Here is a 27,303-nt window from a genome sequence, read left to right as displayed (position 1 = left end):
TGCATTTTATACAAAGAGAGGCCAGAATACGTAGGCTTCTATTTTCAAATTTTGTCTTCTGGCAATGTTGATACATTTGCACCATTACATCTCTTAGGTAATTTTCAAGCATTTGCCTTTCTTTGTTATATAAATCTTCTCTTTCTAAAGGGATCAATTGGGATTAGAATTTTATCCTACCGCTAAAACATAAAGCAAAAAGGCCAAAAGTGATCTCACCTTTTCAGAGAAACGCACTTAAACAGCAGCAGCAGGTGCCTCTCTTTTCTGAGCTTCCCTTCACCTGAATGTGGTTCTGGTACTTAAAGGTACAGTATTTATTTTTTACATAACATAGCCCTAATGTAAGCCAAGTGCGTACCATGTGCTGTTACAAAGAAGTATTGATCCATTTTCCTGTTGAAGGAAAAGTTGCTATTTTTGGACTTATTGAGAGATGATATGTGGATTTCCAGCTTGATGTCTTCCTAAGGGATTTAAAGGTGATTTTTGCTTTAAAAGAGCAGAACAATACTATTTTTTAAATGGAACCTTTACATACTGGCTAAGTCATAGATATTTTATTACTTAGCAATATTGTCGTTTTTCTCTTTATTGTAAAGACTCCTACATATATAATTATCTTACTTGCTCAAAGGTATATTAATAAAGCAAAAAGGTATATGTTAAACTAAAATTCAATGGTTTGAGAAGAAATTTCCTGACACAGTAGTTGAACAAAAGTCTTAGATTGTTCCATCTGAGCTTTCATAGATTACATGTTATTCTTATTATGAGCTTGTCATAAATGAACCTTGTAGTACTAGGGCACTTTAGTTTACAGAGTCTAACGAGTTTGTAATACAGTAAGAATGGAAATCCTCTTTTAAAAGTAGCTTATGTTTTAAAAGCACATCCTGTCCTTTTATAATGTCAAAAAGTTTAACAAAAATTTTATTAAAATTCACAAGATTAAATTTTTTTATTTAACAGTCTACTTTGATTCTGATAAGATAAACTAAAAATTGTGACAATCCTAGGCAAAATGTATAGTAAGCTAAGTCAGATTTTAATGTAACTCTCTGTAGCCTAAATTTTCTTAGAACCCAAGAGTTAGCATAATATACTATTAGCATAAAAATTACAGGATTACTCTGGAAGTGCTGTTGTTTCTGGACCATGTTGGGGATTTTATTTCTACTATTCCTACCATCAGTTTTTACATTCATTCTGAATCTGTTTGGGTGACTGTGATTGTTAGTGCCAGTAGATGTGTGCTAACTAGTAATATTGGAAGATGCTTTATCTTAAAGTAATGTAACTCTGCTATAGAAGAATAGTCTGTCCTCCAAAGAATTAGTGTACTTTTATTAATAACTTTAAAATATTAAAGACATTCTCTTCTCCCCAAATATCGGTATCAAACATTGTTTACCTCCTTACATCTTAGTTTCACATGCATTATCTCTAATTTTACAGCAAGTTTGAATTAGGCAGAGACATTAATATCCTACTATTATAAATGATTACAGAAAGCTTTATTAACTTGCTAAGGTTTATACATCTAGTAAGCAAACAGTTGAGAATTCACATACGGATTTTCCGATTTCTTCCCCAATGTGCTTTCCACCGTACCATGCAATATTTCAAATGAAGTATCACTATGTTGTTGACTGTTCAAGATTAAATATGCATGAGAAATAAAAATAAGCATAGAGGATGAGGGTGATAGTTTAAAAGTAAGTAAAATATTTTTATCTCCAAAAAGCTAAAGAAGGAATACTACAAAAGAAACTTTAGTAATTAATATATCATAATAATATTTATATAATTTATCTTATGTATGTACTTAGTATAAGTAAAATTTGTAAACTTACTTGGAACAAAATTTCAAGTTACAGTTTCTATTTAATAGAAAATTTGCATGTTTCATATTGCTGTTGAAGACACTTAATTTTCACACAAAATCTTTCCCAATCCTTTTTCTAGCTTTCGCCTGCCATGCAAACTGAAAAACCAAAAGGTCACTTTCTCAGTTTCCTTTACTTGCATGGAAACCAATCAATGAGAAGTGAACAGAAGTTGGCTAATTAAAATTAAATTTAAAAAATAATATTATTATAAAAAGAGACAAAGTTTACCGAAGCAAACTTTCTCAGTTCTTCCATCATGCTTTCTTTAAAGTGAACAGGTGACTATAGCCATAGTAGCCATCCAGCAACCTAGTGAGAAATATTAACAGAAGAATCATAGACATGAACTTAAAGGTGGTTGAACCATGAAACCAACATAAGCAGCATCTACTGTCAGACTTATTATATCAGGAAAATAAAATTCTATATCTATAATATAATTAAGTTAGGTTTTCCCTTACTTACCAGAGAATTAATGCTTAACCATTTCAATTATTCTTAAAATTTACACTTGAAAAACAGTAGGTGTAAGTTACATTCTTTAAAAGGAAAGTAAATATCATCTGTGAGCTTTTATGACATTATCAAAGGTGAAGATGAATATAAAGCCAAAGTCAATATTTTGATAAGTGCTTTGTTTTAAATTTGAAAGGGGCTGTGTCAGTCTAATTCTCCCTCTCCTTTTAAGTTTAGTGACTGAAGGGCCAAAGAGCTGGCAAACGTGGTTTGATATAAACAAACATTACCACCCAAATATTACTTAAGTGGTAACTGAAAGAAATTCATTTCTCATTGATTGCTCTTTCCAAAAACAGATGCATTGGAAAACTGCAAGCTTCTGTATTGCAATTAAAATGGTGAACATACAGCAAGTATATAGTAGTTAAGATTATTAAGAGCAAAGCCTTATTAAATTACATATAGGAAATTATTCTTAGAAGAAACAAATTATGACAAAAATGATGTATTTCCTGAAGTTTTGTCTACTTTTCACAAAAGTATTCTTTTCCTGGATGATATCTGATACTCTTATGACTTGGTTTCAACTACTCACTTTATGTTGGATATTCAAATATGTAGATCAGCAGTTCTAAATCATGTTTCTAAAAACTTAGTACTTATCTTCCAACTCATGTTAACTTCTCTCAAATGCCTTTTGATTATCATGTACCATGAAAGTATTTGTTCTCCTGTATTTTCTACCATATTTTAAGGTACTTTTACCTCCACAGCAGTCAATATTTAATCCAGATCCAGTCTTTTCATTATATTTCATTATATTTCCAGTGTCTCTCAACATCCTGACCTCTTATTCATTTTCACTGTCATTTTAGTTCTTCATTATCTTCCATGGACTACTAAAATAGTGGTAGAGGAGCATATTTCCCTACTTGCAATCATTCCATTTTCTATACTGACTCTTTCCTCAATATGTGTCTATTTTTGTAAAAACTCTTCAGTAGCTTCACAGTGGCAAGGAAACTCATTACAGCAAATAAGGCCATTCACAATCTGGCTCTATCTATATACAGCCTTAACGTCCTGTTCTTTCCGTAACCAAAGCTATGCTTTGCACAGATAAAACCACATGCTAGCTGATGAACACACAATTATTTTTCTTGCCTCTTTTATTTTGCTCATATTTAAGTGCCCTTTCACCTGCTTCCACTTGTTGAAGCCCTATTCATCATGTAAGACATAGGCCAAAGTGTGATACCTACTGATACAACTCCCTGATTTGATAAAACAACAAATTTCCTGGTAAAACTCTGCCATAATGTCATCAGAAGAATTGTCTGAATGAGCTTGCTATAAAGAAGAGGAACCAAGAAGGCTTCTATTCTATCTGAATGCATTTTATTGGTAGATTTCACAGTAGTGATTTCCTTTACCCTCATAAAATCTGAACTTATTTATAACATGTTACTTCACATATTGTATTTTAATTATTGTCAATTATGTTTATTACCTCTGAGAGCCTGTGAAGAAAGAGACAGTTTCACATACTTTTTATTTAAATACTTGCTGTACACAGTGTCTGACAAAATGTAGATGCACAGTGTGTTCAAATACTATAAAAAGTCAATGAGACTAAAATTGACAAAATATGGTTGATACTATGGTTAATTCACTGAACAATTCTTCTTCTTTTAACTTTACTATGTTGAAGCTTATTGGCTATAAACACATAGGATAAAAATAATTTTAATGGATTATTTATGGTTTTTTGAAGTTTGCCCATTATGTTTCTTTTCTCCCAACAATTACTCAATTTATTATAATAAACATTATTTTTTGCACATACAAAACAAAAAATATATAAACACTGATTACTACCTGGCACTAAAGTGTGCAATGCAGGTTATATGGCCATAGAAGAGCTACATTCCCTGACATCATTTGTAATTCTACACATACACACCTAATAGAGCTTTAGTGAGTATATTTTTCTTAAATTAATTTTTTCTACAAGTTCTAATACATTGTATTTGAAAAATATAAAAACCTAAATTTGGGAAAAGATGGTTTTGACCAGAGAGATGTGGAAAGAAGTGATATATGCTTCTGATGCCTGAAAAATTAGAAATGGAACATTTGCTTAGTCCTGGAAATGAAAGGCACATGTTGAGCCTCACAGAACGCTGTATTGCTAGATTTAAACAACTTTGGCCAAAATATTCTTCCCAGGTTTTCATCTCAGATTTTTATGGTTTGAGGTCTTACATTTAATCCATCTTGAATTAATTTTTGTATATGGTGAAAAGTGAGAGTCTAGTTTCAATCTTCTGTATTATGCCTAGCCAGCTATCCCAGCACCATTTATTGAATAGGGTTGTTTCATCAACCTTGTTGAAGATCAGATGGTTGTAGGTGTGTGGCTCTGTTTCTGAGTTTCTATTCTGTTCCATTGGTCTATGTGTCTGTTTTTGTACCAGTACTGTGCTGTTTTATTATTGTAGCCTCATAGCATAGTTTGAAGTTGGATAGTATGATGCCTCCAGCTTTGTTCTTTTTGCTTAGGTTTGCTTTGAATATTTGGGCTCTTTGTTACTTCCATATGAATTTTAGAATTGTTTCTTTTCTAATTCTGTAAAAAATGACATTGGTAGCTTGATTGAGATAGTGCTGTATCTGTAGATTGCTAAAATGACAGTATGACCATTTTAATGATATTGATTCTTCCAATCCACAAGCATAAGTGGTTTGTCCATTTATTTTTGTCATCTCTGATATTTTCAGCAGTGTGTTGTAGTTCTCCTTGTAGAGATCTTTCACCTCCTAGGTTAGCTATATTCCTAGTTATTTCATTTTCCTTGTGGCCATTGTAAATGGGTTTGTGCTCTTGATTTGATGCTCAGCTTGGACATTATTGGTGTGTAGAAATGCTACTAACTTTTGAACATTGATTTTTGTATTCTGAAATCTTGCTAAAATTGTTTATCATTTGTCGTGTCTCTTCTGGATTTTGGTATTGGGATTATGCTGGCTTCACAGAATGAGTTAGAGAGGAGTCCCTTCTCCTTGATTTTTTTTTGGAAAAGTTTTAGTAAAGTCGGCCTTGGCAAAAAAATTATGGTCAAGTCCCTAAAAGCAATTATGAAAAAAAAATTGAAAACCAGGACCTAATTGAACTAAAGAGCTTCTGCATAGAAAAAGAAACCGTCAACAGAGTAAACTGACAACCTTACAGAATAGTAGAATATATTTGCAATCTATGCATCTTACAAAGGTCTAATATCCAGACTCTTCAAGGAATATCCAGACTCTACAAGGAACTTAACAAGAGAAAACCAAGTAACACTATTAAAAAGTGGGCAAAAGACATAAACAGATACTTCTCAAAAGAAGACATAAGACATAACATTATGAAATGTTCAACATCACTAATCACTGGAGAAATGCAAATCAAAAGCATAATGAAATATCATCTCACACCAGTCATAATAGCTATTATTAAAAAGTCAAAAAACAACATATGCTGGCAAGGCTGCAGAGAAGGGGAATGCTGATACACTGCTGGTGGGAATGTGAATTAGTTCAGCCACTGTGGAAAGCTATTTGGAAATTTCTCAAATAAATTAAAACAGGGCTACCATTAGACTTAGCAACCCCATTACTGGGTATTTAGCCAAAGAAATATAGATCATTACACCAAAAAGACATATGCACTCATATGTTCATCACCATGCTATTCTCAATAGTAAAGGCATGGAATCAAATTAGGTGTCCATCAATGGTGGATTAAATAAAGAAAAATGTGTACATGCACACCATGGAATACTACACAACCATAAAAAGTATAAAATCATGTCCTTTGCAGCAACATGGATGAAGCTGGAGGCCATCATCCTAAGTGAATTAACACAGGAATGGAAAATGAAATACCTTATGTTCTCATTTATAAGCAGAAACTAAATATTGAGCACATATGAACATAAACATGGGAATGATAGTCACTGCAGACTACTAGGGAAGGGAGGGAGGGGGACTTGGTTTCAAAAACTACTTATTAGGTACAGTGCTCACCACTTGGGTCGAATATACCCATGTAACAATCCTACATATGTACTCCCTGTATCTAATATAAAAGCTGACTTTTTTTTTTCCTAAAGATGTAAATATGGATTGCTCTCTTGTCTTCTAAATTTAATGGTACACATAATAATTCTGGATGTGGCATGAGTTTGGTTCCTTCGCAAGTACTTTGCATTTTATTTCCTTTTTTGTTCATTTATTGTTGTTTATTGATTGTTGTTGGTTGTTCCTAGGCTTGTTAGCTTGCAAAGCAAAAATTTATCTGTGTGTGTATATCAACCTCTATTTGGATACAAATCTATACGTTTTCCTGCATGAAACCACTGTATCATTATTGAGCTAATTCATTACCACATACATCATCCCAGTCTCCTCTCATTGCTGATCTGTAATCTAACATTCAAAGTAAGAAACCCGGTTTCTGCCATCTGCTATCCATTTACTTAATTGTTCACTTTTTGCATTCTTGTATATTGGCTCCAGAATTGTTAACTCATTCCCGTATAAGACACAACTTTATAGAATAGAGTATAGTGCTTATGAATAGTTCCTTTCACCTGTATTTTTTCATATGCCACTCATCAAAGTTGCTCAGGTTAACATCTCCCCATACCATGCTTCAGTGAAGTTGTTTGCTACACTTGTAAAACAGTTAAATTATTTTGTCACATTTTACATTCCATCCTGGGAAGTTCCAACTTCCTAACTTTTTAAAAAAATCTTCATATGTTAGGTTTTACTATTTGTGCTGTAATTCACTATTTTGTCATAACTTTCCATTGGCATTAATAAATGTATAGTGTCATTTTCTACTATTACAGCATCACAAGAAATAGTTGCATAATGCCATGACGTTCTCTGTGTTTTATTTATTCAGACTCCCTCTTCTCAAACTCTAGTAACCATTGACTTCTGTCTCTGTAGTTTTTCTTTTTCAGAATGTCATATAAATGGCACATTATAGAATATAGCCTTTTCAGAGTTTCTGTCACTTACGTATATACACTTAGGATTCATCTCTGTATGGGTTGACAGCACATTCCTTTGTATCCTTGGATATACCCTATTGTACAAATGAACCAGTGTTTGTACACGTATTCACTTATTGATAGGCTTATTGGAGACACTGCTTGCTTTCAGTTTGGGTTAGATTTTAAATAAAACCACTATAAATAGTCATGCGCATGATTTTGTATGCACGTATGGTTTTAAAAGTTGGCTAAATACTTAAGAACACAGTTGCTGGATCTTATGGTAAGATGATATTCAGCTGTGTAAGAAACTGATAAATTATTTTCCAAAGTGGATGCACCACATAGGAGAATTCCCTGTCGCTCTTTATTCTTGTCAGCATTTGGTATTGCTAGTTTGCAAGATTTTGGTCATTGAAATAATTGTGTATTGATACCTCATTCACGTTTTAATATGCATTTCCCTCATGACAACAGAGGTTGAGCATCCTTTTGTATGTTTATTTGCCATATGTAAAGCTTCTTTGGTGAGGTATTTGGCCAGATGATAGTCCATTTTTAAGTTAGTTTGTTTGTTGTTTTATTGATGAGTTTAAATAATTTTTGTATATTTTGGATACAAGTTCTCTATCAAATATGTATTTTGCAAATACTTTCTCCCAATTTCTGACTTTTTTCATTCTCTTTACAGTGTTTCTCATTGAGCACAAGTATAATTTTAATGAATTCTAACTTATCTTTTTTTTCATGAATTATGCTTTTGGTGTTGTAGTTCAGATTTATTACCATACCCAAGGTATATAGATATTTTTCTATGTTAGGTCCTAGAAGTTTACAGTTTTACTGTTTATGTTTAGATCTATGTTCCATTTTGAGCTAATTTCTTGTAAATGGTAAAGTCTATCTAGTACCACCATTTTGCATAGGGCTGTCTAATTATTTCAGCATCATTTTTGAATATGCTATTATTTCTCCACTGAATTGCCTTTTTGCATTTGTATAAAACAGTTGACTTATTTGTGTATGTCTGTTTCTAAGTTCTTTATTATACTTTTTATATACAACTTAGTTTATGTGTCTATTCTTTTTTTTATTTTTACACACATATTTTTTAGATAGGGTCTCACTATTTTGCCCAGGATGGCGTCAAACTCCTGGAATTGTTGTATTTTGTTTTGGTTTTGTTTTTGTTTGGTTTGGTTTGGTTTGGTTTTCAGACAGTGATATAGTTTGGATATTTGCCTCCTCCAAATCTCATGTGAAAATTCATTGTTAATATTACAGGTGGGGCTTAGTGGGAGGTATTTGGGTTTGAAGGTGGATCCTTCATGAATGGCTTGGTGCCTTTCTCTTCCTCCTGGTAACAAGTAAGTTTCCATTCTGTCAGTTCCTGTGGGAACTGATTGTTATAAAGAGACTGGCACTTCCTTTCCCTCCCTCTTTCTTCCTCTCTTGCTATATAACGCCTGCTCTCTTTCTCCTTCCACAATGAGTGGAAACTTCCTGAACTCCTCACCAGAAATAGTTGCTTGTGTAATGATTCTTATATAACTTGCAGGACTATGAGCCAAATAAACCTTTTTTTTAAAATATAAATTACCCAGACTCAGGTATTTCTTTATAGCAACACCAATGAACTAAGACAGACTGTGTCTATAGTGAGTATTGAAATCAGGTAGTGAAAGATCTACAATGTTGCTTTCTTTTTTAATTTTTAGGGGAAAAAACGAAGAAAATAAATGACTTTAACTTATAAGGTTGTTTGCCAAAAAATATGCCATTTAATTTGGAGGAAATAAAGTCATAAAAGGCATAAAATAATAAGTAAAACATTTTCTAGAAAATTATTAGTAAATTAATTTCCTCTGATGACAATTGGCACAGGTATGGAGATAGATTTGTTGTCAATTCTTGGTTCTGTCACATTAGGTATATGACTGTTTCAATGTTATGTGTAAACAGTAATAATAAAGACTACCTCAAGAATATACGTAAGGATTAAGGTGAAAAGTATGCATTCAGCTGAAATTGTTGTTAGTGTTATTTTTAACATGATTATCCTAATAAATGACTCTGTGGAAAAGCATTTGGAAAAAAAGTTAAACGTGAGTGACTGAAGTGGTTTCATGATTGTAACATTTGATGTAACCTTAAAAATCATTATTAGGTAGAATTGCATTGAGCAACAGTTGACACTCAAAAAGCAAATATCCAATATGTTATTCTGTCAATATTTCTTTGCTGGTGTCCCTTTGCTATAAAGTTTTCCTTTTTATATTGTGCCTTTGTAATGGTTAGTTTATTAGGTAGAAATTTCTTGAAATCTTTTTTGTAACTTAGAGAACTGAATAGTTTCCTTTTGTACTTGAAGTGTAATTAGATAGAGCTAAGATACTTAGGACTATAATTTGAAGACTAGCTGAAATCAAACAGATGACACCTAACACCAAAGACTCAGAGTATTTTCAGTTCAGATCACAGCTTTTAAGAACTAATAGATGGATGGTGTAAATCTCAAAACAGATGATATACTATTTTCAATAGTTGTTTAGTAGTCCTGTTTTCGAATTAGAGGCAAAACATCGTTAATTCTAAATTAAGAGGCAAAACATCAGTATTTCTAAGTTTAAGATAGAAACACAAAACTCAAAAGAGGTTTTAATATTTAAAAATTATATAATAATTTCTAAAATTTTCTATTATTAATGTGGAGCTATTTTGAAACATGATTACCCATACCTTCTCAAGGTTTCTTATGTAAATTGTGAGTACATCAAACTGGCTTTTTCATAGATTCAGTATTGCTAAAATGGCTATGAGGATTTTTGTCTAAACCATCTCTTTCTTTTGTATAATATTATTTAAGGAATTGCATTTTATTAGCTCCTATAAATCAAAAAGATGGAACAAACATGAATGACATCATTAAAGAGCTTATTATCTACAAGCAGATAAAGACCTATATATAAAACAAAACCACAAGCAGTGGCGTGTGCCTATAGTCCCAGCTCCTCCAGAGGCTGAGGCAGGAGAATCAGGAGTTGGAGACTGTAATGCCCTGTTAATGCACCTGTGAACAGCCACTGTACTCTAGCCTGGGCAACATAATATGACCTTAACTCTAAAAAAAATAAATAAATAAATAAATAAATTAAAAGTCTAAAGTATTATGTGAGTTTTTAGGACAGAATGGTAAATTGCAGTTTGAGAAATTAGAAAAATCTTTTTTGTTTTTAAATAACCTACTTTTTAGTATAAACTAATGAATACTAGCTTTATATATTTTCAAGATGATTAACAGAAGAAATAGGAATATAAAATCACTAAGCATCTTAGCACAATGGCAAAATATATTTTATAGATTGATAAAATACATTTTAAAAATATACACATAGCTATGTATATACACACATACAAACATGCTTATATTTATTGGAAATATGTATGCAATGTCAATTTTGCATACATATAGGCATATACATATCTATACACCTGCATAGACACATTCGTACAGACACATATGTGCATGTATGCATACATACATATATATGTAACTTTACCTAAGTGACATACACACATGCATGCATACAAACACATTGTATATGGTGTTTTCCTGTTAATATTTTATAAGCAATTATATTGGGACAATTCTTCCTCCAAAGATTTCTCTTCTAGCAAAATGGCAGACTAGGTACCCTGAAATAAGTCTGTGATCTAAATTAAATATATAAATATTAAACTAAAAAATTCTAGATACATATTCCAGAATCTTATATTTTAAACTAAAAGACTGCACTTGAAAGAAAATGAAGTAAATCCTTTACTCTCGGTTAAATACATAAGCTTTGAAGTAACTAGCTGCCCCACTATCATTACCAATACAAGCAGATTGAGGGTTTTGGTTTTAAAGACAGCTTGGCAAATGGTGTGAGATGGGAGTGGATAGCGGGGACTTGGACCCATGCAGAATCTGAAAAATCTCTGCATAAATGTCAAAAATAATACATCTATATGCTCAAAAAAGTATAAACTGGATATGAAATCCTGGCCCGCATAGACAAATGTCAAAGAAACTTTTCCCATCACATTATCGTTTATTGCAAGAAAAAACATCTCTGCTGAGAATTTGAGGCCACTGGCTAGTCTCATTTTGGTTTGGGCTTGAATTGAAACATTTTCATGGCCAATCCAGGCCTACTATATTAATAGCAATTTAAAAGACCCCAGACTTTTGATACGAATAAATACGAAATTTCTCAGGGGTTGGGGGAGAAGGAAAGACTTTCAAACTAAACCACAAAGAATCTTTTAAAGGAGAATGCAAACAAATAGGAGCTTATAGACTCAGTAAAATTTCTCTATAAACTGAATGTCAGCTCTGAAATGTGCCTTCACATCAATAACGGCATCCAGCATGAAAGCTGTAATATAATAGTTTGATTGTTCCCTTTCCAGTCTTCCTTACAGTCCCCTCTAAAGCAATTATTCTGTTCAACAGAGGATTTGTTTGTGATATTCCTTTAAGAATCTTTATTTATTCCCCCAACAGTTTCTTTTTCTGCATCCGCTGCTCTGTTAAGTGATCACCACATTCATTGTTCTCGTTTCTATTATTTCTGAAAAAAATCTTCAGGATTCTGCTTGTGGGAGTGGATGACATTTTTACAGTGTTTACAGGTAAGGTTTTTTTTTTTTTGTCTAAGTATTAGTTATTATAAGGAATTTACTGAGTATTTGAAACATTAAATCCAAGCTCAAACTCAATTAAATATTGAGAAATTTGTTTTCTCACATACTGGAGATTTAAAAGTAAGGCAACTTCAAACATAATATAATTAGCAGTTTTGCAGCTTAATAAAGCTACTAAGAACCTAGGTTATTTTCTTCCTTCCAAAATGGTAACCCGCTAATAAATAGGTTTTGCTTTCAGAAGGCTAAATTTTGTTGCTTTTGCCAGATTGGGTCACATACCTACCTTTAAACTCATGATCAATAAGGGTCATGGTTCCACTAAGACAGATGAATCACAAATTTCATATAAGCTCAGGATGTGGTCTTCTATATGTAGGTCACCTAGAGGCAGAGTGATGTCTAATCACTCTGATTAAATAAAATCAACATATTTTGTTAGCAAGAATATTGGTTGAGTAACTAAACTTCTAAAGTAGACATAGTTAAAAGAACGATCTTAATTGTTATTTTAGATAAAATGAAACATAAATGTGCTTCTATTGACTTTAAAAGAGTTAAGAATGTGAATATGCCATAATTTACAGAAAAATTATATTACTGTTATTATTGCTCTAATTTTCATCAATTTTTTGCTATTGCCTAAATAATGTTGTAATGAGAAACTTTGTACTTAATATTTTGCCTTCATTCTGATTATTTCCCCTTACCTATTCATAGAAGGCAAATTAATGTTTCAAATCACATTTAAATGTTCCATCTTAGATATTGTGTAAAATTAGTTTTTCAGAAACATTGAATTTATTTCTTCATCAACAATGTAAAATATTTAAAATCGTATAGCTCAAGTCAGAAAGGAATATTTTTGATTACTTCAACTTATTGACGAATTCAACTTAATTGATTTTAAAATAAAATATTCTTATTATTTAATTTGATTTTAAATATTACAAAGCTTGATTATATATTATATATAATATATAATATGAAATCAGTAGCCTACATACATATGCATGCACACTTATTCTGCAAATTGCTTATATACTTTATTTTTCTTTTGTTGACTTTTTCTCTTATGAATATTGGAAACCTATACACATTAAAAATGAACTTTTTGTAATATGTACTGTAAATATTTCCCAGTTTATTTTTTATTTGCTTTTATGGCACTTAATTTACAGTTTAATATTATTTGTATACAAATGTATATGTTTTTCTTGTTTTCCAATTACACAATATGTTCCACAATGATCCAACATAATCTGTATTTTTCCACTTATTATCTCTCTGACATAAGCAAGTTTCTTCTGTCAATCTTCATTTCTTAATATGTAAAAGGGAGTGAAAAATGTATTTACTCCACTGAATACCAATGAGAATTACTTAGACAAAACCAAGCTTAATTTAAAAATCAAAAATAATTATTAAATCACTATAATCCTGCTAGTTGGGTAAAATATTGAAAAACCGATTCATTTGTTTATGTTAAACATTTTAATTGTTTATGTTAATTATTTTAGGTTGATTATAATAATTTTTCTAATTCTTAAATATTTAGTTTGAAAAATCTAAACAAAATATGCTTCAGAGCATAAAATTAGTGTCTAATGAAAGCATCTTTGTGAACACAATGCTGGATTATTTTATTGGTTAATTTTAAATTATGTCAGTTATCAATGTGTTGTTAGATGGCTTCTGCTAATTCAAATCATGTAGTTTCTAGATATAAAACTAACCCCTCAGTTTGAGTTAGATTCCCTATGCCAAAAAGCCTAATTTAATTTTTCTAGCTTTAGGAAAAAAATAAGAATAACTTTTCAACTCAGTCTATTTCCTTTCAATAACTTCAAATGATGTTTAAAAATCAGCACATTACAAAATTATTTAAAATGTGCTTTGAAACTTTGAGGCTGGTTCCTTTAATTACTATTCAGATTGCATGTTCCCTTTTATAAGTTTGCTAACCTCTTCTATAATTAGGAAATTGTCAATGATGTTAGGCATTTCTCTTCTACCCTCTGCTATTATTTCACCCAGAATAGACTGGGTAGGGCATGTGCAGCCACTTCAACTTCCACCCATTTTTTTATCAACTATTTTCCTAACTAAAAACAGATTCTACATGCCAGTTGATTTTTTAAAACTCTTGTTTTCCTATTCAGATTTTCTATTACTTATTTATTACCTTGCTTTATTTTGAATATTGCTCCTCCTTCATCATTTTTTTCTATTATGGGATACATGTATATATATATATATATATACACACACACACACACACACACATTAAAAATGTAAATATATATATATATATCCCATAATCTTACTGTGATGCTTCTTCTACATTGTTGCATAGGTGGAGAGGGAGTGCTCAATAACTATTTGTTAACAATAAATTTGCCTATACTTTGAATTCTTTTTTTTTTTTTTTTTAAGAGGGAGTTTCGCTCTTGTTGCCCAGACTACAGTGCAATGGCATGATCTTGGCTCACTGCAACCTCCGCCTCCCGGGTTCAAGCGATTCTCCTGCCTCAGCCTCCCAAGTAGCTGGGATTACAGGCATGTGCAAACACGCCCAGCTAATTTTGTATTTTTAGTAGAGATGGGGTTTCTCCATGTTGGTCAGACTGGTCTCGAACTCCTGACCTCAGGTGATCCGCCAGCCTCGGCCTCCCAAAGTGCTGGGATTAGAGACATGAGCCACTGTGCCTGGTCTACTTCGAATATTTTTATAAGATGACTTCGTTTGGCTAAAACTAAGGTTATGTTTCACAAAATTAGAATCAAGCTTACATGTAAATAGACTTAATGTCCAGCAAAAATAGAGGGGATTCATCATTACATATTAATTCCTCCCTTGACTTTTTAATTCATCACAGGGAGCTTAAATGTTAGCTGGGTCAAACTATGTCGTGAATTAGAAAGTCTAATTGTCATGAATAATTCCATAAATTTCTGATAGTCTTCCAATATGACATATGAAAGAATACTATTTCTCTTAAAAATAACACTGAGGTGAAGCCCATCTTTGTGCAATGATAAAATATCATTGTAAGCATGCAAATTCAACCCATCCAGAATATCTACTTAGAATTTTTACATCCTCTCTTCACATTCTCAAAATATTAATAGTAAGTATCTGTTATGATTTACTATTAGTTAATTTTGCAACACTTTGAGGTCAGTTTAGAGATGGTAACTTAGTCCAATATTTTATACAACTCCATACATACGCATCATAACTTAAATAATTGTCAGGTTATCAAGTTTATAGCATAGGAATTTGATTACTTTTATTCAAAAAAACACATCAATAAATATGAATAGATTGTCTATGAATTATATAATCACTTACTTAATGTGTTTAGCCAATAGTTGGTGAAACCTTTATTATATTCAAGTGCTATGTAATCAGATAGAAAGAAAGAACATATATGATCATTATGAAATACATATTCTAGAGAAGATAACATTAATTATAAAGGAAAAAATATTTTCTGAATAGAGCTGCAGTGAGAGCAATAAAGAAAGATAGGGAAGATAGATTAAGAATTAATAATATGAGTAGAGAATTAAAGAGATTAATTGTAGTTCTCTTAGGTCCAAGAAAGAAAAAAATATTTGCAGAAAAATGCATTGGTATATACAAATCAGTAAAGACTTAGCATATGCCAAGAAATAAAATAGTTAAGAAACTCTGCTCATCCAGAACCTTGTGATTTGCTTATTTTGTGTTTGGGGGACAAAGGCTGTTGTGTAATATGGGAAAATGTTAGGAATTGAAACTAAAGAGAAATATACAGGTATTTTATGTGATGCAAAATAATTTAGAATGTATCCAATAAAACATGCTTAGTCTCTGAAAATATCTGAGTCAGATGTGCATATTTGTTTGCTATAAAGATCACTCTAGTGGGAGCATTGATGATTAACTTGAAAGTAGCTAGCCTAAAAGCACCAACTTCCTGGTAGTCTATTTATAGGTCTTGGAACTGTTAATCCAGTCTTAGAAAGCGTTGATGAAAGTTTGCATTATGCCAGTGTGAATGCTATTAAAGAAAAAGAGGCATATATAGAATTTGATTCAAAGATAGAAGGAATAGAATGACTGATCAGATGTTTATCCAATCGGCCATTATATTTCAGTGTTGGAAGTGAAGCTGGGTGAAGATTTCTGGGTAATTGTCAAATATCTGTTAAGCCCTTAGGTTTTAAGAGTTAATGTAATCTCTGATAAACAATGTTCACAGAAAGTGGGGGAGTAGTGTCCAAATTAAAGTTTATTTTGCCCTCTCAAACCACCTGAAAAACTCTTTAGAAAATTGTATAAATCAGAGTAAGTAAAAATAACACACATTTCTGAATACCTATTCCCACATATAAATATTTTCAAATTTTGGCCTTTCCATAAACCTGAGATGTAAATATTCCTCTTATGTTATAGTTAGAGATGTAGTCTATCTTTTAGCTATTGGGTTATAAGAAATATTCCCAAACTCATACTAATATTACAAAAATAATACAATACTGTATAATTATAGCTCATGTGTCATTGGCTGAAATTCACTGATCTCAGTGGGGCTTAGCTTATCAAGGCTGTCTGGCTGAGATAAATGGGACATCTGGGCTCAGTGTCTGTCACATTTCTCTCATCCTCCTTTCGGAGTAAGCAGATTGGACTGGGACATGATCTTCTCTTCAAGAGGGCAGAAGCACAAGGCCCAATGTATAATTGCTATTCATAACTCTACTTATGTCATATTTGTTACCTGGGTCCCTACATTAGCCAAGGCAGAACACATGGTCAAGCTGAGGTGCAGAGAATTACACCTTGACTACACAAGAGTATAAATACAAGGAGGAGTGAAACTCCAGGGCCATTACTGTTGCCAATCTAACACAAATAGGACACTCCATTTTTTAAGATTGTAAGTTCTGCAGGAAAAATGCCTGAGTCAATATCCTGGCCCTACCAGGAGCTCTGTAACCTTGGAAAAATTACTAAGCCTGGTTTCTCATTTTAATAAGGAAAGACAGCAAAACTATACCTCATATCATTAATGAGTACACATTTGTGAGCCCTATATCTAACACAAAATATGTACCAAAAATATTAATTGTATTATTCCATATATGTGGGCATTGAGGTTCACAGGAGTTGACATATTTAAAAATAAAATTTAACATTAATAATATGTGCTGAAATTGTGCTTGAATGCAGAAATTCAGATTTCCTGACTTTGGATTTCAGGTTTGTTAAACAACATCCTGCTATTACTATGTAAAAACATTGAAGTATAATCACTATAGAAAAAGGAAATATAATTAATCAATTATTACATTCTTTCTTTCTTTCTTTTTGGGGACGGGGTCTCACTCTGTCCCCCAGTCTGGAGGGCAGACCATCTCAGCTCACTGCAACCTCTGCCTCCTGGGTTCAAGTCATTTACCTGCCTCAGCTTCCTGAGTAGCTGGGACTATAGGCACCTTCCACCATGCCTGGCTAAGTTTTGTATTTTTTGGTAGAGACAGGGTTTCACCATGTTTGGCGAGACTGGTCTTGAACTCCTTACCTCAGGTGATCTGCCCATCTCGGCCTCCCAAAGTGCAGGGATTGCAGGGGTGAGCCGCCGGCCTGGCCTACATTATTAAATTCTTAAACTGATGTTACACAGGCATCATTATAAAAATTACACGGTAGGGAATTAGTTGATAACTACTTTAAAATCTTTAAAGTATAAAATACATACTTTGTCCTATTTATAAAACATATGAAATAAATGACACATTAGCTGTATTAAATCCAATAAATTGTCAAAAATAGATGCATTACGTGTAGACTAGTATGGATTATTGAACAAATGTAATAATTACATTTTTAAATTCAAGCTGTCTGATACAGAATGTAGAACTAGGACACTTGCAAAGGTAGCACTGTAGTAAACATTTTATCTTAATGATATTATGCTACTTTAATACAAGGATTACTATGTAATAGCACAAAGTCAACACTTTTAGGATGCCCAGGTACATACTGGAAATTGACCATTATATTCATTTTTTTCTACAGATATTGAATATTCTTTTAAGGGATACACACAGACAACTAGCTCTTTCTACCAGAAAAGCGTTTTTGTAGACACATTGCAGTTTCATTTTTCTTTAATGACTGACACTGCTCCATATGTTCAGAGCTCATACTTCTAAAAGAAATTTGACAAATTGTTTGCTGTGCATAGATTTTTTTTTCTGTCTTTTGAATAAAACTTCCTTGGCTATGGTACATTTTACAAAACAATTTCTGCACATGTGACAGGTGGGTGACTTAGTACACAAATTGTCAGGATTCTGGCCTGTGCTGCTTCAGCGATTTATCCTCTAGGGACAAATAAAGTGTTCCCCTTCCATGGACATTTATGCTCTAACATTTTCTACCAAAGATAAAAGAGCAATACATCCATTTTACTTTCACTGATCGTGAAAATATTCCCATAATCATCATACACAGAATAAATATCATTGCTTTATTTCTGCTCTTCTATCTGAAGGTGCCTAAATTTAAACTGCAACCTCTATGTATCATGGCATTTGCTAAACTCTCATCATTTCATCATGCTCAAATTATTTAAAACTAAGATTGGTTCTGGAGTACTCTCAAACAACTTCTTTTTTTTACATAGAAATATTATTGAATAATGGATCTAGGATATCACCCACCTAACTTTACTTGCTCCAGTGTGTATGAAAGGGAAGAGAGGAACCGAGGCAGAGAGGGAAAAATAGAGAGGGAGCAAGGTCTGGGTAATATTTACCACTTAGGCAGTACTGAATATGGGTAGGCGCTATTCTATATCAATTTAGACTTAGATTTATCCTATGAAGTGAAGATCGGTATTATGTATATTTGCCTAACAAGAAAACTACACAAGTTTACTTGATCAAGTTCACACAGGTAGCTACCTGAGACTTATGTGATATTTTTATTATTAATCTCTAACAGAATGACAACTATTGTATCTTCAAACTCATGTTATACCATTAGGGAATACAAAATGTATTAGCATAAGTACGTAGAATAATTATTGGAACGAATGTAACTTAAACATATCTGTCTCCTCTTCTACCTCTCTGGTAGTACAATTTAGCAACCAAATTAACCATCACAAATTTTTTGAGTCTGAAGATCCTCATTACATTTAAGAATATGAGTTCTAAATAGGGCCAAAAGAAATGCACATGTAGGTATTTAATGTTTTTGGCATCAAGGAAATTATGAAGACCTCTGTACCTTAGAAAAAGCTATAGGGTGAGTCTAACCAATCTCTTGATTTTCTGAGCAGATCAGTATGACATCCCTAGCTGTAACTGTAGGAAGATTAAGATTTTATATTCTTTTAGCATTGATAGAGGATTAATGTCAACTTGCCAATAACCTTTTACATATTATATTTGAAAAAAGATGGGTCTTTCAACATAGGCTGCCCCTAAAAAGAAAGGAGTACTATTTGTTCATCTAGTCAACATCAGGCCACTGAGGAAAATACTCAGATATTATTTTTATTGTCTGTTTAGTCTGAAAAGCCAAAACAAATGTTGAAAGATACCACACACAATGGCTGAAGTATCATGACTGAAATAATAAAAAGAAGAAAGATGACCAATATAAATACATAAGTATATTGCCATAAAGGAGAGCTTAGTGAAAGCAAAAGAGAAAACCAAACAAAACAAAATATTCCAGAAAAACATTAAGTTACACAAAATAAATTTAGAAATTATAAAATTAAAGAAATCACCTCTTTCAGAAAGAGATACAAAATAACTTTATATTTTGAAATACAAAACAAATAAAATATGGCACACACCCTGGAATGAAATTAGAATGATTTGAAAAACACAGAGATAAGGTTAAAAGACATGACAAAGAGTTCCAGGAGAGCAAATATTTAAATAATAGAAGTTACAATATAGTAAACATCAACAGATGGAGGAGAAATAATAAGAACAGGAATGAATGAAGAAAGCTTTCTACACCATTGATGGAATTGTGTTTCAGTTGAAAAGGTTTACACAAAACTTCAGGAGTAATACTGAAAAAGTAACAAATAACATATGCTGGTGAAATTTCTGAAATCCAAAAAAGAAAATAAATTTTAAATACATTTTAGATAGAACAAATAGCAAAGTAAAGTGATATGATAATTTATATTTTTATCACCTAAAATTGGAAATATGATATTTTTATAATAGGTAAAATAATGCTTCTTAGAAATATTTATAGTATCAGCCGAAATTTAAAATTATCCTACCTATAAGTAAATATAAGGAATGGTGCACACCAAATTATTAATTTTGATTTCTCCAGAGAATGCAATATGAAAAAGGGTGCAAAATATAATTAGAAGAGGTAGAGGAATTCTGTTTCTGGCTCTGTTGGAGTAATTTGTAATAGAATTACTTTACTACTGTAGTTTAAAAGAGTGGTAAAGTATATACATTAGTCCATTTTCAGGCTGATGATAAAAACATACCTGAGACTGGGCAATTTACAAAAGAAAGAGGTTTAATTGGACTTACAGTTCCACATGGCTGTGGAGGTCTCACAATCATGGTGGAAGGCAAGGAAGAGCAAGTTACATCTTACGTGGATTGTGGCAGGCAAAGAAAACTTGTGCAGGGAAACTCCTCCTTATAACACCATCAGTTCTTGTGAGACTTATTCACCATCACAAGAACAAACATGAGAAAAGACTTGCCCCCATGTTTCAATTACCTCCCACTGGCTCCCTACCAACACACGCAGGAATTCAAGATGAGATTTGGGTGAGGACACAGCCATACCATATCATTCTGTCCCTGGCGCTTATCAAATTTCATGTCCTCACATTTCAAAACCAATCATGCCTTCCAAAGAGTCCCCCAAAGTCTTAAGTCCTGTCAGCATTGACTCAAAAGTCCAGTTCAAAGTCTCATCCAAGACAACGCAAGTTCGTTCCGCCTGTAAGCCTGTAAAATCAAAAGCAAGTTAGTTACTTCCCAGACACAATGGGGGTACAGGCATTGGGTAAATATAGCCATTCCAAATGGGAGAAGTTGGAAAAACAAACAAACAGGAACTACAGGCCCCATAAAGTCCAAAATCCAGCAGGGCAGTCAAATCTTAAAGCTCCAAAATGATCTCCTTTCACTCCATGTCTCACATCCAGGTCAAACTGATGCAAAAGGTAGGCTCCCATGGTCCTGGGCAGCTTCGCCTCTGTGGCTTTGCAGGGCACGGTCTCCCTCCCGGCTTCTTTCATGGGCTTGCATTGAGTGTCTGCGACTTTTCCAGGCACACAATGCAAGCTATGAGTGGATCTATCATTCTGGGGTCTCCAAGATGGTAGCACTCTTCTCACGGCTCCACTATGTGGTGCTCAAATAGGGACTCTGTGTGGGGGCTCTGACCCCACATTTTTCTTCTGCATTGCCCTAGCAGAGTTTCTCCATGAGGGCCCTGTCCCTGCAGAAAACTTCTGCCTGGGCATCGAAGCCTTTCCATACAACTTCTGAAGTCTAGGTGAAGGTTAAAAACCCGAATTCTTGATTTCTATGCACTGGCAGGCTCAATACCATGTGGAAGCTGCCAAGGCTTACAGCTTGCACCCTCTGAAGTCACGGCCCAAACTCTACATTGGCCCCTTTCAGCCATGGCTGGAGTGGCTGGGATTCAGGGCAACAAGTTCCTAGACTGCACACAGCATGGGGACCCTGGGCCTGGACCCTGAAACCACTTTTTTCTCCTAGGCCCCTGTGATAGGAGGGGCTTCTGTGAAGACCTCTGACATGCCATGGAGACATTTTTTCCATTGTCTTGGGGATTAACGTTCGGCTCCTCATTACTTATGCAAATTTCTGCAGTTGGCTTGGATTTTTCCTCAGTAAATGGAATTTTCTTTTCTGTCACATTGTCAGGCTGAAAATTTTTCGAGCTTTTATGCTCTGCTTCCGTTATAAGGAGGAGGCCTCACAATCCTGGTGGAAGGCAAGGAGGAGCAAGTCACATCTTATGTGGATGGCAGCAGGCAAAGAAAGCTTATGCAGGTAAACTCCTCCTTATAAAACCATCAGATCTAATGAGACTTATTCACCATCATGAGAACAGCACGGGAAAAGACCTGCCTTCATGATTCAATTACCTCCCACCAGGTCCCTCCCACTATACATGGGAATTCAAGATGAGATTTGGGTGGTGACACAGCCAAACCATATCAGTATATGAATTTATTATTTTCAGAGGCTGTAAAAACATGTAGCAGAGGATTAGGATTCCCAAGTTATGGAAAGCAGGCAAGATAAACCCTAGAGTCACAGAACACACAGAGGGCTAAAAGATGCTTATGTTAGAATTTGCAAATGTAAAGACACCTGGACATTTAGTGAAAACTTCACAGTTGCAATATTTCAGTTGTACAGCTAAAATAGTCCAAGTCAGCTGTTACTAAAACACTTTAGGAAAACTTAAAAAAATTCAATCAATTCACAAATAAATTGTCAGTAGAAGCAAAGAACATCACCATTTACAGGAAAAAAAAACCACAATCAATCACTCAAAAGTATAATAGTTATGATACCAAATGTCCAATCAAATATACCATCATGCAAAGGTAGGAAATTGTGGCCCTTAAGAAGAATAAATTCAATTAGTAGAGAAAGACTTAGAAACAACATAGATAATGAAAAATATAAATATAAAATTAAAAGACATCAAGAAAAATTCTGGGAGAAACAATACTCAAATAATAGAACTTATAAGATAAATAAATGTAAAGAAGTAGATAAATTATAATTACAGTAATGATAGAAAATGATGAGAAATGATAAGGTTGGTGAAAGAAGCAGGCAAGGACTTTACAGCAGCTATTAAGAACAAGAAAAATGAATGTAATGAAGTGAAAAATGGAAAAGATAAAAGTGACTCAAATCAAGCTACTGGAGATGAAAAATACAATAACAGAAATTAAAATTATACAGAATGAAATTAAAAGCAGTTTAGAGAAAGGAGAAGAAAAAATAAATATATTAATAATTAAATGCTCAGCAATAAAAACAATCTAATGTAAACAGCAAAAACAACTAAAAAAGATAGAGCCCAATTGATCTGAGATAATCTAGGGCAGTCTGACATACATGTAATTTAAGGCCCAAAAGATGAAATGCAGGAATTAGAAATGTATTTTGTAAAATATTGATTTAATATTCAAAACTTGATAAATCATTATGTTCAAAAATGCAAAAAAGTTTATACAATCAGAAAAATGCAAATGAAGCCATAATAAGTACAATATAAAGACACTTCTGAAAACCACGAATGAAGATAATATCTTCTAAGATGCCAGAGAAAAAGACATATTACATACAAGAGAAAAAAATTAGAATGACAACCAATTTCTTGAGAGAAACAATGAAGATAGATCCTGGCACAGAACAGTGGATTATCACAGTAACAGTCAAGCACTAGCTCCAATTTTTATCGTGTGCCAGTGTAGTATCAATTTCAGGAGCAGATTAAAATAGCTTCAAGCACGTGCTCTGCAGCCATGGATCTGGCAAATGTGCTTTTCCAGACATACAAAGAAAGAGGAAGAGGAGAAGTTCACATTTACCTAGTAGGACTAATAGTTATAATTTTAAAGTTTTGTCTTAAGTCTTTGTTAGATCTCTAACTTGATGTTTCAGTATGGAAGAACATGGACAATCTGAACATTTCTTAGAATATGACATTTATCCTCCATCTTGCTGACATCAGGCTAAATAGATTGAAAGAGCAAGGTGCAGCAAGAACTTTGGTGAGATGCATGCATTCCACAAGATGGGAGATGAATTCATTCTGTCAACACTCCAGGACCTTACACATCGGTGGTCTGGAGCATGCAGGGACATTTTGTCCAAAATAAAAATTATAGTGTCTCATACCTCCAACCAAAGAAGAAAAGATGATATATGGTGGACTTCTTCATGATCTAGAAAATGCCTTGCTAAATGGGCCATACAAACAAGCAGACCCTATGTAGCTTACTTATGCCCTTACTTATACTTAATTGCAACTGATATTATTAGTTATCCTAGGTGGAAAAAGAACCCACGTGGAGTTTCTAGTAGTTCACAGAATGTTCTGGCATACGCCTATACCACTTGCAGCAGAAAATTATACATATTACCATAAACAGTTCTAATCATCCTAAGAAATGTAATGATGAATATCTGATCATGACCTGTCAAGCAGAATTGCCTATCATAAGCTGTCTTTTCTTACATCCTAAAACTTATAAGGTTCAGGGAGAACAAACTGGTTCATTTAGAATTAAGTGAGATCAGGGCCAGAGAGCTTAAGTGAACTGCATGAGCCATGACCCAGATTCCCAAATGATCCATCACACTGCAGCTCTTTACAAGCCCTTATCTGTGGCCAAATGAAGAGTTTCTTGTAATCAACGGATGGAGGAGAAAATGCCAAAATTGGTTCTGTAATGGGTCAGCTAAGTATATGGGTATATGCTGAAAATGAAACACTGCTACACTACAACCCCATTTAAGTACTTGGAAAACAGTCATCAGGGGAAAACACCCTAAATAGGAAAAACTTGAAAGAGTATACATGATCACGTGGTTATCTAATTTCTGGAGGAATATATGAAGTCTGAGATAAGAACATTTGCAGATTTCCAAGTATGTGTGAATGGCTTAGTTCATTGTTCAAGGCACATGGAATGGAATGATTGGAAAATTGTGAGGCGGTGCTCTACAAAGGTCCTGCTTTCAAGACGAAGGAGCTTATTCCTAAACTTCCACAAGTGTGGGCTGCCTATGAGAATCACATCTTCTAGACTAAACAGAGCTGCCTTGTGAAAGTTTGTCTCCCTCCACAGGGAGGATGCTGGATGACAAAGGCATGATCTCCTTTCTTCAATATGGGACATTTGTGAAAGCCATTTTATCTCTAGAGCTGCCTATAAAATTGGCTTGAGGTGTCAGCCTCAATAAGCTATGCTTGGTCCATTAAAGATTTTATTATCTAGAGCATTTTTTGTTTAAACATCTGCATGTAGTCAGTTTCCCTGAAATCCTGACCAAAGAGTAGATGTTTTATTATACCTAATGCTAAATGATGAGTTAATGGGTGCGCACACCAACATGGCACATGTATACATATGTAACAAACCTGCACGTTGTGCACATGTACCCTAAAACTTAAAGTATAATAATAATAAAATGTTTAAAATTGCATTGTTATTAATTGTAAAAATAATAATATATAATAAAAAGAAATAAAATACAGCCACTTCAAGCTCTCAAGGCAATTAAGACTTTTTAAATGAATTCCCTTTATTGTGCCAGGCATAGTATTAGACTTTGAAAATACCAAGGTGTGGAGTCATAGTATTCTTTCTCATGAAACGTACTTTTATTTTACCTTTATTTGCCTGATTTTGCAAAATTATAAACTGTGCTTAGATAACTTCCTTGTTATTCCATATATTTAAACAATTTTAATTGTTAATAGGAGAACTGAAGGAGTAATATGTGGCACACTTTCAGAGCAGAAGTTTGTCATCATGTAGACGAGTGTTGCGAGACTTTCTTTCTTGGAGAATTTAATACTTAGTGACAAATTTTATTCTTTAGAAATTTGGCTACAGTGGTTATTTCTTTACACATCCTGTCTAACTAAAATTGGAACAGCTCATGTAGAAAATGTCCTTAAAGATTCTGAAGTGTTTTAAAATAAGTATTTGAAGGTTTTATTGTTTTTATTTCTAACAGTTCATTTTTGCTTGTTGATTATTTTTCTTACTGATTGATTTGTCATCACAGAAAACAGTTATATTCATGCCAATGCAGTAACTTTCTTTAACTGTTTAGTGTTTAACTTTCCAATGTTTCTAATTTTGTTAAATTATCCTGTTATAAAGCTGTACTTTTCTTTGTAATTACTTAGTTATATTTGGTAAGAGGAAAAATTGAGAGATCTATAAAAATAAGCAGGAGCAAATTATAAAGGATAATTAGAAACTGGAAAACAGTGAGCACAAAAGTACTATATGTATTATAGGTATCAAGGTTTTTTTGTTTGTTTGTTTGTTTGTTTGCTTTTTAAGCTTCCTATCAGTTTGTCTATGAAGAACAAAATAATGGAGAAAATACATTCAGAGGAAAACAGATTGGCTGTTATTACATAGTAGAAGATAAAAATAAACATTGCTTTTAATTATACCATCTCAGCAAATTATGTATGTTATATTTATTTACTTAATTATAAGTAAGTTATAATTATATAATTACAGAAATTATAAAACATTATAAGAACTTACAATGGTGTACTAAATGATATACATGTCTGAAAAAAGCACACAAGATGAACTTAAAAAAAAAATATATATATATATATATATATATATATATGTATTTTTTTTTTTTTTTGAGATGGAGTCTCGCTCTGTTGCCCAGGTTGGAGTTGCAATCTCAGCTCACTGCAAGCTCCACCTCCCGGGTTCACACCATTCTCCTGCCTCAGCCTCCCGAGTAGCTGGGACTACAGGCGCCCACCACCACACCCAGCTAATTTTTTGTATTTTCAGTAGAGACGGGGTTTCACCGTGTTAGCCAGGATGGTCTCGATCTCCTGACCTCATGATCCGCCCACCTCAGCCTCCCAAAGTGCTGGGATTACAGGCATGAGCCACCGCACCCGGCCTGAACTTAAAATATTTTAACTCTGGATCTAATTGAACCAGCATGAGTGATTTGCATTCTAAAATATCATGGCAATTGCTTTTTAAAAATGTACTGACCCCAGTAAATTAAATGTAGGATATACTTGATGATGTCTATATTTCTGAGCTACTTAATTGACATCTTGATTCATTTACGCATATGGTTTATTATGCACACAGTCTAGATTTATGGTTGACTTCAATTATTTTTCTTTTCTATTAGAGGAGAAGATCTGAGTAGCATAATATTTTGGAGAAAATATGAAATGAAATTTTTTCTTGTGAAAGATATCGTGTATATTAGTTTTATTTCTGACTAACCTATGGATAACTATAATCAAACATGTATCAAGTAGTACCACTGAAGAAGTGTTTGAGTTTACTGGGAACACTTATGACTCAGCCTATTACCCTGGCATAATTATTAATAAAGAGCTTTTTGTCCTTCTTAGAAGTGAGCCA

At 33.2% G+C, this 27,303-nt stretch overlaps 1 protein-coding gene across 21 annotated transcripts in view; it reads left to right on the top strand.

Annotated features, from left to right (window-relative positions):
* The first annotated feature begins 11,679 nt into the window (after window positions 1-11,679).
* Window positions 11,680-27,303, top strand: part of LOC130541769 (uncharacterized) — a 120,146-nt gene continuing 104,522 nt past the window's right edge. For 6 of the 21 annotated variants that reach the window (XR_010113013.1, XR_008955874.2, XR_010113012.1 and 3 more), the window contains exons 1-2: window positions 11,681-12,076; window positions 22,043-22,171. Coding sequence is in view for 5 of the 21 variants with exons in the window: in XM_057303082.2 (XP_057159065.1) it covers window positions 22,065-22,171 (107 nt within the window). In the remaining 16 variants the exon portion in view is untranslated. Of the gene's footprint in view, window positions 12,077-22,042; window positions 22,172-27,303 lie in introns of all 21 variants that reach the window. The other 15 variants (XR_010113014.1, XR_008955881.2, XR_008955871.2 and 12 more) reach the window with 8 other exon arrangements.

The sequence above is a fragment of the Pan paniscus genome, chromosome 7, assembly GCF_029289425.2.
Source record: "Pan paniscus chromosome 7, NHGRI_mPanPan1-v2.0_pri, whole genome shotgun sequence".
Lineage (NCBI taxonomy): Eukaryota > Metazoa > Chordata > Mammalia > Primates > Hominidae > Pan > Pan paniscus.
Note: the sequence above shows the minus strand (reverse complement) of the source record. Positions and strands in the feature narration are given on the sequence as shown.